This window comes from Trachinotus anak, unplaced genomic scaffold (genome assembly GCF_046630095.1).
Source record: "Trachinotus anak isolate AG129_WGS33_773 ecotype Australia unplaced genomic scaffold, CSIRO_AGI_Tana_v1 ptg000003l, whole genome shotgun sequence".
Lineage (NCBI taxonomy): Eukaryota > Metazoa > Chordata > Actinopteri > Carangiformes > Carangidae > Trachinotus > Trachinotus anak.
In genome coordinates this window covers 14182102-14195798 of record NW_027273854.1, presented here as the reverse complement: position 1 = coordinate 14195798, position 13697 = coordinate 14182102, and the positions used below count along the sequence as shown (strand labels likewise).

The following is a 13697-nucleotide window of genomic DNA, read 5'->3' as shown; positions in this document are numbered from 1 at the left end:
GTCCTTGTGTAACCTCAGCACTGATATAATTTGTTCAGATTTTATTCTCACAGTCTCAATTTTCTTTTACAAATAGTCCTATAAATCTTTTCTGCACATGCACCATGTTGAATTTCTCATGCAGATTTATTTCACAGGTTTACAATGGTTGATTTACAACATTTACAACCACAAACTTTGGAATTATTTGTGAACATCACTTTACAAGTTCAAGATCTCATTGACCCTGATTTGACCCACTAAGATTTTGTAGGACTTTAATTTCCTTTCCCTGAGCTTTTCAGTTCCACACTTTTTTAGCTTTGAAAATAAACATGCTTAAGCTGGGGGAGGGACAGAAAGGTGACAACAGACACAGATCAATATCTTTTCCACGGTTATTATGTTTATCCTGTAGCACCCCCATCTGTGGCTGGGGTTAGGGCTTAGTTAGACCTACTTCCATAGCGCTGTATCAGCGCTGAATAGGGCTTAGTTGAGGTTGTGATTAGACATAACTGGCTTGGTTAGGAAAAGGTTGAGATCAAGTTAAGGTGAGAGGACACACTATGTATTAACTAAAAAAAGTGCAATTTAAACATATAGATTGAACAAAAACATAGGCCAAAGATCCAATATGGACAAGGGAAACTGACACCTATGATACCAAGATCTATGTGCATAATACATACATGACTCAGTCAACGAAATGACGCAACACAGTGTAGTATGTGAGTATGGGCAGCATTAAAATCTTGTTTTATTATATATTGTTACCACATATCTGGTACATATCTGTAATAGGGGTGCTTGGTGAAGCTTTTCTCTTTCCTTGAAGTAGATTTGCATTGTTTTTTTGGGGATTTTTTTTTTTTTTTGCATACACACCAAACCTTTTAAAAACATTCTTTTGGGTGCTGTGCAAATTTTAGGATGTAGACATTGGATAGTCAGACCTGATTAGCACATTTGATGTGGGATCTGTCACAATGAGCTACTGTGCGTCTTTATTTCTCCTGGGTGAGCGAATTCATGTTTTCATGCTTCATTGCATTGCTAATTCAAAATCTACTTTAAAAGTGCTCTTCTTTTTCAGTTTGAAAATACGTTTTTTAAGAAGAAAAAACAACGTTCAGACCTGTTTTTGATCAAAGTTTTTTTTTTTTTTTTTTTTTGCCTCTAAAGAGATGCATTCTGTTGGTAAATCATCAGAATGTTATAAATGTTTTGTAAATGTTATAATTCATGCTTTGAATTTAATGTTGGTACTTCATGGCCATGAAGCAATGAAGTAGTTATAATTTTGGATGTGTCTAATGTGTCTAAAATCTACTTTAAATCTACACTACACCACCAACTGGTATTTCATTGATATATTGAGGGGATAAAGAATTTAACCTGTATAATAACCTGTTAAAATATTAAGGGCCATATTAGAGATACAACTGTTTTCAGGAAATGGATTATTATTTTTTATTTTCCATAACATTGTCTCTTTGTGTTTTAGGTTTGCTTGTCATCCCTGTGACAAGTGGTTTTCCTCCTGGTATGAATGATGTTTACTTGAGACAAAGCAAAAAAGTTGAATCTATGATTAAACAACCATAAAGTCATCATTGTTACAATTGTTTTCCTTCATGCAGGTTCTTGTGATGAATACGGCAACATAACGGAACCGTGGCGAAACCGCGCATTTGCGTCTACTTCCTTCCCTGGCTTTCCCAAAAACGACGCAGCGCTGGTTAACAAGTGGTGGCGTTTCACGGGGATTGGAGGAGATAGAATTATTAGAAACTGTATGATATACAATCGTGGTGGCACACGGCGGATTATTTATATTAGCTCTGCGCTTCCAACTACTACGTCTGTGACCGCAACATCAGTGACTGCGTATGGTCGGTATCACACCTGTAGTGACTTTAGTTTGAAAGTAAACGTGGCCCTCTGTCCCGGAGGATTCTATGTGTATCAACCAATGAGCCACGGTTACAACGACGCGGGATACGTGACCTGTGAGTAGTGACTAATTGTTTAAATGCTATTTTTTTTTTTTTTCAACTTGTCTGTCAACATGTAAAGTTTGGTTTCATTACATTTCTTTGAAATAAGAATGTTTTCAAATGCAAATACTCACAGTGGGACTAAAACAAGCTAATGTAAAAAAAATAATGTGGTGATAGTAGAAGTTTGGTGTGATGGATGTGTCCGTACAGTTCTGACAACCAAGATTTCAATTTCCAGCTCATGATAAGGAAAAGTGTGTGTTATTGATTATACTGTCACAAAAACTTGGGTACAAATGTGTGTACAGTTGAGAATCACAAAAAAAATTGTATTGTGATCAATTCATCTTCAGTGAATGCTAAAAGTTGAAGTTCTGATATGTGTTTAATAATGCAAAAGTTGCTACACTGGACACTGATTGCTACTGACCTTTATCTGTGATCCTTTCAATCATCACAATGGATATAATGACTTTCATCCCTGACTTAGACATAACAGGAGCTAAGAGTTCTTAAACTCTCTACAAATATTAATGTTGTAGGGAGGAAGTATCTTACAAATGAAAAACAAAAACATTGTAAACTCATACATTGATTCTCCGGTGAGAGATCATAAATGGAGGCCAGATGGTCAATACTAAGACTCTTTAGTACAAATGAACATAAGAACATTGATATAAAGTGGTGGTGTTTCACAGGGATTAGAGGAGATAGAGTCACTAAAGGCTGTATATGCAACACCCATATGTTACTATAGGTTACTTGATGTGTGAGTTGCAGCTTAATGTTGCAGTCCTATGTTTTCAGCATATTTAACAGCAAAAGCAATTTTGCTAGCGTGCATAGAATTGCACAGAATATGACTCAAAATGAAAAGCAAATGTTTGATGTATTGGAATTTTAATCTAATTTAGATCTTACAGGAAAAATTATAATATAATAATATAATATATGGAAGTAATTATTTATTTTTCAAAAAGGATGTCATTTTATAAAACTGCTGTTGTTCATAAAAACATGATTTTAAATATCAAACAATAATTATGTCAGACAACATATTATTTATTATTATTATATCATATTAGATCTTATTATAATCATTTTTATCTCTGTTTAGATCATCATGAGTGTAAGTCAGATTCCTGTGGACCACTGGCTCAGTGTAGCTCTGATGGGGGCTGTGTTTGTGTTTCTGGTTATGAACTCCCCCCAACCCACCTACCTGATCCAGATTCATATGGCTGTGTTGGTAAGTACATTTTATTTCATATTAACACAATAAAATGTGTAAATTGCAGTTATCAAGTAATTATAGTGCAAGTTATAATCACTAGGCCTGTTGATGTTGGAAGATATTTCTTAATGCTAATGAGACAGCTGCTTGAATTTAGACTTTCAAGCTCAGTATTTTATGATTAAAGAACACATTGACAACAAAATACAAAATGACTTGTTTAAAATTAGACATCCATAATGTCATAACTAGCTGCAATTATGGATGGTTACGCTATGATTTTCATGATGTGCATAGACAGTTTTATAGTACTATAGGTCTATAGCATCTAGACTGTACCCAATTACAGTGGGAACATTGTCAAGAAAATAACAGACATCCCCAGTGTATACAGTGATAATGACCATGTACAGTCCTTTAATATAATGTTACTCCCAAGCATAAAGTACACCACAAGGCCCCATGTGCTCTTGAACTATGCAGTTTTTTGGAGTGTAGTTTCTTTAAAATTCTGTCTGTAATGTATCTTGTCAGACATTGATGAGTGCCAGAGGACTGCAGGAATTTGTGGTTCTAATTCCAACTGTACAAACATCATGGGAGCACATATCTGTTCCTGTCTGGATGGATTCAATACAACAGATCCAACATTACCACCTGGAAAGTCCAACGAATGCTTGGGTACTATTTTGTCTCACTGTTGATCTCAAAGTAATGTATCTTTCTGCTGAGCTGCAGTGGCACATTTGGGCCATATAAGTTGAGACTCCAGTTGTTTTTTGGGTTTTTTTTTTTGCCTTTATAGACCTCTCTGTCCACTCTATCTTTGTTTAAATTACTTTACGTAAAATGCAAAATGCTAAATTGCAAAAATTGTTCAAAGTGTGATAAGAGTCTGTTGTGAATTGCATTCTATAGATATTGATGAATGTCTTGACAAAATCTGTGGAGATAATGGGGACTGCCATAACAACCCAGGAAGTTTTGTATGTGTGTGCCATGACGGCTTCCATGTTGTGCCTGATGCAACCCCTATTTGCCAAGGTCTGTGCTATACTATACTATCCTATGCTATGCTATGCTATTATATGCTGTGCTATGCTGTGCTAAACTATACTACACTTGACTATACTGAAGTGTAATATGTACTGAGCAAGGGATAATCCACAATGAACCATTTAGTTCTCAAAAAAATGATGAGCTCTTCAAGTATTGATAATTCACTTAAGACTACAAAAAAAAATAATATGATTAAAATCAATTAAAACATTTTGGAGCATCAACATGCAACACAACATAGGCAAACAAACAGCACTTAACTCTGAAGGCCAGTTATATTATGATACAAGCAACAGGCTTGGGAGGTACAGTGGACTGCATTCACAAATCGTAAATTAGTTAGTCATTTTCGTCACAGACTTCAACAACTACAGACTTTGGCAGTAAAATAAAATAATGACTTTATATCTGCAAGGGGTTGGCTTTTGGGTATTTATTTGAGATAAAGAGGGAATTTGACAGTACATAATCTAAAGGTGCCTTTCCACCAAAAGGTCCAAGAAATTAAATTTTCCTAAAACTAATGCCCATGGAAAGTCCCTGTAGTACCAACACACCTTAACAGGCAAATGTAATTTGCATGGTGTCCTTTTGAGAACATTGTCACTTAGCATAACTGTCCCCTCCACAGATATTGATGAATGTTTCAACTCAACTGTCTGTGGTCCTGATTCTCTCTGCAACAACACACCTGGCACTTATGTCTGTGAATGTCTTCTGGGTTACGAACCAACTGAACCAGCCAAAGAACCCAGCGAGACCAACGCCTGCATTGGTATTTGCACACACCACCATAACAGACCTAAGAGTTGATTCTCTGTGCATGGATAACTGTTTGTGCTTAGTGTTTAAAGATTTAAGGAATTAATGTCTAGGCAAAGGACAAAACTTTTGTTGGAGACCTTATTAAGGTGTTTCATTGTCTTTATTGGTGTGGGAAACTAGGTGTCCAGTACACCAGGAGACAGCTATACCTAACCTGTACAGTGCTGATTTATACCAAATGAACATAAAGGTTTCTACAAGTCTTTTACTGCATGGTATGGCTAAAGCCAAACAGATAAAACACTGTAATTGTAAATTTTGACTTGTATTGCCAAAACTGGGAAGTTGTGGAAAGATTAACTTAAAACTTTTATAGCCTAATAGACAATAATTTAACATGTTTAATGTACAGATGGAGGTGAAATGCAGGTGAAAAATTATAGGGAAAAATCTGAATAAGTTGAGAAACATACCAGAAGCAGATGCTTCCACACAGACACACTGCATGATACAATTAGGCAGTTGACATCCAATCATGCTCTGTGGTATATATAAAATGCTGAGCTGGCCCGGTTCATTCTGATTTTGTCTCAAAATGGCAACAGGGAAAAGGTCTAGGTGACTTTGAAAGAGGGTTCATTGTTGGGGCACAGATAACAGGAGCTTCAGTCACAAACGCTGCTCAACTGGCCACTGTTTCAATATATGTGAAGAAAAACAGAGGCGCAACTTGAGTGACTGAGATTGTCAGTGCAGGACAAGATGGTATGGTTTTGGGTCCACTTGTCTCCTTAGCAGTGGCGTGCCATCAGGTCAAGCAAGGCAAGCAGTGCTTGTCTGGTTAAAGCTAAAAAAAAAAAAAAGACATTAGAACGGTATTGAAGTTGAAGTGATATCTCTCTATACATCTGATCTCAAAACAGCTTTCTGTCACATAAAGGATCTGATGCCTGTTTGCATCCATCATGTAATTTACTGCCCAATTGTGGTGGCAGTAGGGTATTGTATCTATCATTTCTGTCATTTTCGGGGTTGTGACCATGTCCCATTGACAAAGGCAGGAGTTTGGCTAGCGGAGAGCAGGATAAAAGTGATCAGGTGGTGTGTCTATCCCTACTACCCAAGTGTGCCAGGCAAGCAGGCAAGGCATTAAGAGGCAGCATTAGCAAGAAAATTAGCAAATTACACAGATTGATCATCTCTTTTTTAGGTCTGCAGTAAGTTCGAGAAGTTTGAGTCAGAATATTGTTACAGGAGAAGAACAGCTGCTTTCAGGTATAGATCAGTACTTAGGTTGTGTGTGTAGCGAGAGAGAGAGAGAGAGAGAGAGAGAGGAGGCTGTTAGTAAATAAATGCTACGACTCCTCGAGACTGATGTTCCCATGTCTCTGTGCTTCAACTACAGACCAGACGATGAGTCAGGAAGGTTAACCTTCTCCAGAAGGAATAGTCACTGCAAATCAATACAACATCTGAACACTTTTATTCTGTGATGAAGCCTTTCTATCCTGATTAGAGAACTCCCATCTCTAGGGCACAAGGGGTCACTGAATGGTTTGATGAGCATGAAAATGATGTGAATCATATGAGCTCTCCATCACCATCATCAAAACATCACAACAATGAGAGAATATCTTTTGGAAGAATGGTGCTCCATCCCTCCAGGAGAGTTCTTGATTCTTGTAGCATCAATGCCAAGTTGTGTTGAAGCTGTCCTGGTGGTATGTGGTGGCATCACCTTATTAAGACACTTTATGTTGGTTTTTCCTTTAATTTGCCATCACTCTGAGTTTTTACTTCTGCCAAGGAGGTTATGTTATCACCCGTGTCTGTTTCTTTGTCAGCAGGATTAAACAAAAAGTACCAAAACAATTTGCACCAGACTTAGTGGCGGAATGGGCCATAGGCTGTGGAAGAACCCATTAAATATCTGGGCAGATACAGATAATTTAATAATTTACTATGAATTTAAATTTCTCTTTGGTGTCTGTTGTTTGGCCTTTGCAGAGGTATGCACTCTTTCAGTGACCTTCAAGTTTCATTTATGTTTTTTTTTTTTTTACAGATGTTGATGAGTGTGTCAAAAATGCTACCATCTGTGGACCTAATTCCAACTGCACAAATTCAATTGGATCCTACTTCTGCACCTGCTTCCCTGGTTATCGGGTGAACAACCCAGACATTATAGCGAGCGTTGCTAACCCATGCACAGGTGTGTGCTTGTGTTCGGTATCTCCGTAACATACACTGTTCTGCTATTTGGATATATATGGATCAAATGACCCAGGTTTCCGCTCTCCTTTACAGATATAGATGAGTGTAGCGAGACACCTGGTATATGTGGTAAACAAACTGTGTGCACAAATGTGCCAGGCACCTTCTATTGTTCCTGTCCAGATGGATTCTATCCTTCAACAGGAATCTTGTGGAAGATGGGCATCTCATTTTGTCAAAGTGAGAAAAGTCAAGTTTAAGTACAATTAAAGATATATAAAAATGTAAAGATGTTAATGTACAATTTTTTTTCTAAATTACTGACAGATCTTCAAGATATTCTAGGCAAAATAGTACCTCCAAAGGTAAGATTTACTGACATTTTACTTTTAAAGGTGGCTAATATCATTAACCATGTAATGCATGACATTGTTCAAATGAATATCCCAGTTCCACTCAAATACAGCTGCAATGTTTTAGGGTTTTCAGTGAAAGAAATCTAGTTCCATGAAAAAAGACATCTTGTAATTGTGCAAAGAAAACTTGGAGATTACATAAAACTAGACTGTACCTTTCTTTTAATATAAAAATGTCTGCATACAGTGTAGTACAGTAAACAAATACTCAACACACTCAACACACACATTTATTGCAGGGTCAGACAAAAGAGCGAGCTTTCCTAATCAAAATGGATGAAGAACTTAAGAACAACACAGGCGTCATCTTACCAGAAGCGGTATGTAGAAAACACGAGTGTTGGAAGCAATGGCTGCTCTCAGTATCAAGTAATAGAAACAAATAACTAAGTTTATTATTTTTTACTGTGACTGTGGTTAATTTAAACATACTTACTTTAATTTAGACTTAACATTACTAGCTAGAGGGAAATTGATAGCATGCTTTGTTTTAAATGTAGTCCCTAACTGTTAATCTAACAATGTTTTGTCATGTGATTGACTGATGACCACCTAATGCCTTTTCCCTTTTATGCTTTTGCAGACAGTGGCAAACAGCTTTGCTGCAACTATGGTATTCAAATAAAATTAAAGCTTTATATCATATCTTATGATATATTTTTATCTAGTTACTTATTCATTTCAAAAACTTCAATTCTTGCAGGAAGTGTCAGGTGTTGGACAACAGGCGAAATCAATCAAGGTGAGTAGTGAAGGAGATGGGGACACCGGCAGCGTCATCTTGGGTATCTCAGACCGCCTAGTTTCTGCAATGGTTGCACCAACTGAAAACCAAACCAAAAAAGCAGTGCAGACTTCAACAGTGGGTAAGAGAAGTTCCCCTATAATGCAGATTACATTTGAATTCTCATTGAATATTAAATTAACTCGCTTGAATTCTTATCCATTTGCAAGATTTAAGCCTACTGGCCATTGGTCCAGGGAGTCATGATAACAGGAGCGTCCCCCTCTTCTCCAAAGGACAAACCATGGAAATCAACTTGCAGGCTCTAGCCAGTGCCAACAATGGTTTGAGAGATAGTGATAACGAATACTACTGTATCATTGAACTCAAACATAGCTTCATTCATTCACGTTAGTGCATTTTTTTTGTGCTGTGGACACTCCCAGGTTCAGCAGCAGCTGCCTTCATGACACTGAATGGGATGGAGAGTCTTCTTAGTCATCAATACTTCCAAACAGAGAACAAGACAGAGATGTACTCGGATGTTTTCACTGTAATATTACCGTCAGTAAACAACACCAACCTCACTGAACCTGTCAACTTTACCATCCAACATAAGAAGGTGCAGCATCTACCAAACTAATGAGAGTACACATTTGCATCCATCCATCGGAAAATAATAATAATAATCTATATTTATAAATATATATAGATAATTTTTTTTTCCGATTATATATATATATATATATATATATATATATATATATATATATATATATATATATATATATATATATAAACTCTGTTTTTGTCTTTGTTTCTCAGAAAGTACCTGAATCTGGAATAGTGACGTGTGTGTACTGGGAAGACAAACGCAAGAACAACGAAGAACAACAAAAGGATGTTGGAGGAAAAGAGGGGGAGACTCTGCGTTGGTCAGTGGAGGGTTGTTGGGTTGCATACTCTGATGAAAACTACACAGTGTGCAGCTGCTCTCACCTGTCTACCTTTGCCCTCATCATGCAGATTGGGGAGGTATAACAGATTTCTATGTGCATGGCAAAATGGTAACCAATCCTAATCCAAATCCTAACCAATGTTGAGTTACACACACACACTGGGCTTCACGTATTTGCATATTTTGTCAGATACCATTACACTCAGACCACATGATTTGGCAAACAGGGATATGGTAGGTTATGGTCTGCAGTAATGTACATACTTAGAGTAACCTACTAGCATATACCCAGGTGACAACACAGTTGCAGACATAAGTTCAGGTTGATCAGAACCTGTGCATCTCTCTTTGTGTGTGTCCTTTTGCTTTTCAGCCTCCACCAGAGGATCCTTTCTTAGAGTGGCTCAACCGGGTGTGTGTGATTGTCGGATTATTCTTCTTTGCATTGGCCATCCTCACCTTCCTCCTGTGTAGCTGGAACCCCAAGATCAACAACACGGCCCGTCTTCACCTCTGTATCAGCCTCGCTTTGTCTCATCTACTGCTGCTGTGGAATGACAGATATGTTGAACATGAGGTACAGTGGGATTAAGATGCAGATTGCTGTTTTTGCTTTGAAAAAAAAACACTAAATGGGCCCTGACACGTGCATTAAATGTGACCAAACTAGTGCTAAGAGTTTACAATTGTATGTGAAGTTTGGAGCATAAATGCAAGAAGAAAACATATTTATTCATTTCAAGATTCCTCTGACATGTTTCCACAGCTGGCCTGCACTGTCATGGCTGGGCTTCTCCACTTCTTAGTTGTCGCAAGTTTTGTGTGGATGCTGCTGGAGGCCCTGCAGCTCCACCTGCTGGTCCGAAGACTCTCCAAGGTGCAGGTCATCCAGAGAGATGGCCTCCCTAAACCGGCTCTCTATCTGGTTGGCTATGGGGTTCCATTTGTGATTGTGGGTATTTCTGCACTGGTGTATTCTGATGGATATGGTGCTACTGAGGCAGAAGTGTGAGTAGCACGAATAATTACCCATGTACTTTTGCAAATTCTCCTATATGTCTGATGTGCATCTAGGTTGAAAGGATTGTTTTTTTGTTGGATTCTATTGCAGGTGCTGGCTCTCTAGAAAGCGCAACTTCAACTGGGCTTTAACAGGCCCTGTGATTTTTATCCTTGGAGTGAGTATATTGCATATTAGCAATTATATCACATCCATTTCAAATACAACCACCTGGTGTTTTCTAACTTTAACTTGTCTAGATTAATTTTTGGAAGACTGAAAACCCAGAAAAAAAAGAGCCAACACATGTATCTTAAGACTAAATTTTGACTAAATACTGTTGTTGGACATGTTAAAGGTGATACAAAAGGAGTGGCCCGATGGCGGAGTGGTTAGGGCGTGTACGACATGATGCTCTTAGCAGGCGAGTGCTGGTTTGACTCCCAACCGGCCCGACTCTTTCCTGCGTGTCTTTCTCTTCCCCTTTCCTGTCACTCTCTACTGTCCTGTCAATAAAGGCAAAAAATGCCCACAAAAAAAATATCTTTAAAGGTGATATAAAATATCCCCCTTGAAGTTCTCTAAATGCCCTGCTGGATTAATGATGAAGACCATCCAAATGCAGTGTAAACTAAAAATGTAGATTGTCTGTGTAAGCCGCTTATTACGACCCATAGCTATGTTTTGTTGTTAGGTGACCTCTAGCGGCCTGAGTAATTATGACAGGATCGAAAGAGTTAGTCAGGTGATATAATGGTGTAAAAAGCGGCAAAGTTCATAGTAGGAGCAGGGTTGGGGTGGATCGAATTGATAAAACCAAAAACTTTCACTCAGGACACCTTGATAGTTAGCTAAATGGTGCTTGAAACAAAGTCACAGGAATTTTTGGAGAAGTTTTAGGTTGGTTATTTCACGAAGTATTTGCTAATGTTTTTTTTCCACATCATATGCTGTATGATTTCAGCTCGGACCTCTGTGTCTTTTCTCTTAAAGTGTAACTGGATGTTGTTCTGTGCCACTCTGTGGAGTCTGAGACCGACCTTGGCCAACATGAAAAGTGATGTTTCTCAATCCAAAGACACCAGGTAAGAGTGGTCAAGACTGTGTCTGGATTAAACTGTTCGAGTAGAATTGTGTGTTTTCAGGGAGGTTGAAGGTGTACATATAACGACACACAGTATCAATGAATGTCTGAATGTACTTGATAGGACTGAAAGTGTGGTCACAGTTGGCCACATTGTTAGAAACATTTTCTCGGTGTAAACATAATGAGAATGTCAAAGATACTGTACTCAGTGCCCATCTATCTTTAGAGACTTCAACATTCTCAAGATAAAAACTTTACATTTCCATTTTTTTTCAGGTTGATTGTGTTCAAGATCCTGGCCCAGTTTGTCATACTGGGCTGTACCTGGATTCTGGGCCTGTACCAGACAAACCTTTTCTTTCAGGTCCTCTTCATTTTCCTCAACTCCCAGCAGGGCACATTCCTCTTCATCGTCCACTGTCTGCTCAATAAGGAGGTTGTCTTTAGCTACATCAATCTCAACTTTTCCTTAACTCTCACAGCATCTCATTTAATTAGGCTAATACTAATATTATAAAGAGGGTATGAATTGAATGCTAAGCTGCATTTGTTACAGTACTCATTTTATGGTGTGTCATGTAGATGATGTAGCACTACTTTTTGTGTAATGGTTTGGTTTGAAGTTTGTTTTTTCTGTATTTTTGCATATATTCTGTATAGAATTCATTTGATGATTTGTGTATTCCAGGTGCGAGAGGAGTACATTAAATGGTTGACATGCTCTTTCGGAAAAGACAGAAATGTGGTAGGTCCCTGGAAATACAGATTATCTCAAGCAGTCCTGGAAATCTTCAGTCCTATAATTTTTTAAATCTTAATTAGATATAAAACATTAATTTATTTTAAAAAGCTGTATTTTTGATAAGTGTGCAAACTTAAATTGCCTACTAAGCATCTCTAATAAATGTATTTACAGACCACAGGTGTAGACAGTGCAGACTTTGAACATTTGGTTTATGCAAAGACTGTTTATCAATTTCAGCAACATTAATACTGATGATAATAATTTGTTTCAGCAGAAAGATACAGATGCACCTTCAGTCTCTGAGGACTTGGACAAGCCCAAGGAAGAGACAGATGAAGGAAAGAAGGATGAGTTGTCCTGATGAAGTAAACAGAACAACAGTGAGAAAACTTATTATTTATGTTTTTATAAATTATGGTTTCATGAATGCAAAAGGTGGCATGTATTTCAACACAGAATGTGTCATGGTCTCTGTCTCGTAGTTCTGGTCTAAGGACTCTGAGTGCTAAAGTGCAATCCTTCTCCTATAGTTTTGTTTATGTAGCTTTTACTAGTTGCACAAAACAACAGTTCAGTTTGTGTTAAGGCCATCAGTTAATATTATTATGGTGAATACAATTGAGATGTATCTCATGTAGCTGTTTAACAGTCATACACTACATATTTGAAAGGTTTTGGACATCTGCTGGTTTTGTGATGATTTCTACACAGTGTCATTGTAACTTACAATAAATTCCCTTCAATTGACTAATGTAGCACAGACTGAATATTAATTAAGCAGGGCCTATAATATTTGAAGTCCTCACAGTGTTATATAACACTGGGAAGACTTGTTGAAATTGTCACCATCTCTCCTAATTCATTTGCTTGGGTGTGGGAGCCTTCACAAACATGCTACTGCCTGCACCTTCAGTTAGTCACAGTCTAAAAAAACACAAATATTCTGCCTAGTAAAAACATTTGTGTCTGAGTTGTTTCTTTCTCTTTCCATTTGTATTACATTTACATGAGAGCTGGGACACTTTGACGTGTGTCAGACTTTACAAGACAAATTCAAGGGGCAGACAAGGCCAAGTGTATTCTGTCATTTACATCACAGCAACATCTCACACTAATTCGGATAACATACATTGGGCACAAAAACATATTCACATACACCTCTTTATCTGTGAGGTCTCTATTAAATATATGTGCTGTATGTATTACAGAACAAAATAAAACTTTCCTTAGTGCTGTTTATCATCTTTGGAAGGCAACACTAATGTGCACTTCACTTTTGGAAGCAAGCCACTTTCCTCTATAATAGCCCTTATGTCCTTGAAATTAAAATCTGTTTATTTTAGCAGTTTATTTTTAGGGATAATGCACATTAGTCAGTATCACAGTGGCAGAATTAGCCAATTGCTGAGTTTTTCTTTGGGATTTCTATTGCTGTCATCTGAATTGCTGTATATGTTACTCTTTGCTGATTCTCCTCAAATATTCAAATAAATATATATCACTGCTTACACTA

General features: G+C 37.5%; 1 protein-coding gene across 2 annotated transcripts; it reads left to right on the top strand.

Annotated features, from left to right (window-relative positions):
- Positions 1-1366: 1366 nt before the first annotated feature.
- On the top strand, positions 1367-13697 carry LOC139618210 (adhesion G protein-coupled receptor E1-like). Of its 2 annotated transcripts, none has more exons than XM_071473951.1 (22): positions 1367-1525; positions 1623-1991; positions 3100-3231; positions 3751-3897; positions 4135-4260; positions 4907-5050; positions 7106-7252; positions 7348-7494; positions 7582-7619; positions 7910-7990; positions 8254-8283; positions 8374-8536; positions 8625-8738; positions 8841-9016; positions 9220-9429; positions 9726-9929; positions 10119-10360; positions 10464-10530; positions 11346-11437; positions 11716-11875; positions 12128-12184; positions 12459-13697. In XM_071473951.1, the coding sequence occupies exons 1-22, from the start codon at positions 1438-1440 to the stop codon at positions 12543-12545; spliced, it is 3021 nt and encodes a 1006-aa protein (XP_071330052.1). In that variant the 5' UTR covers positions 1367-1437; the 3' UTR covers positions 12546-13697. The 2 variants fall into 2 exon arrangements, with proteins under 2 accessions (XP_071330052.1, XP_071330051.1); XM_071473950.1 differs by having other exon boundaries at positions 1368-1525; positions 12456-13697.

What these genes read in the sequence shown, in the direction of transcription:
- LOC139618210 (XM_071473950.1), top strand. Translation starts at nt 1,438, where the DNA reads ATGGATTATTATTTTTTATTTTCCATAACATTGTCTCTTTGTGTTTTA. An exon ending in TTACCATCCAACATAAGAAG is followed by an intron (nt 9,017 to 9,219) that starts GTGCAGCATCTA and finishes TTTGTTTCTCAG; the next exon opens with AAAGTACCTGAATCTGGAAT. An exon ending in TCTCAATCCAAAGACACCAG is followed by an intron (nt 11,438 to 11,715) that starts GTAAGAGTGGTC and finishes ATTTTTTTTCAG; the next exon opens with GTTGATTGTGTTCAAGATCC.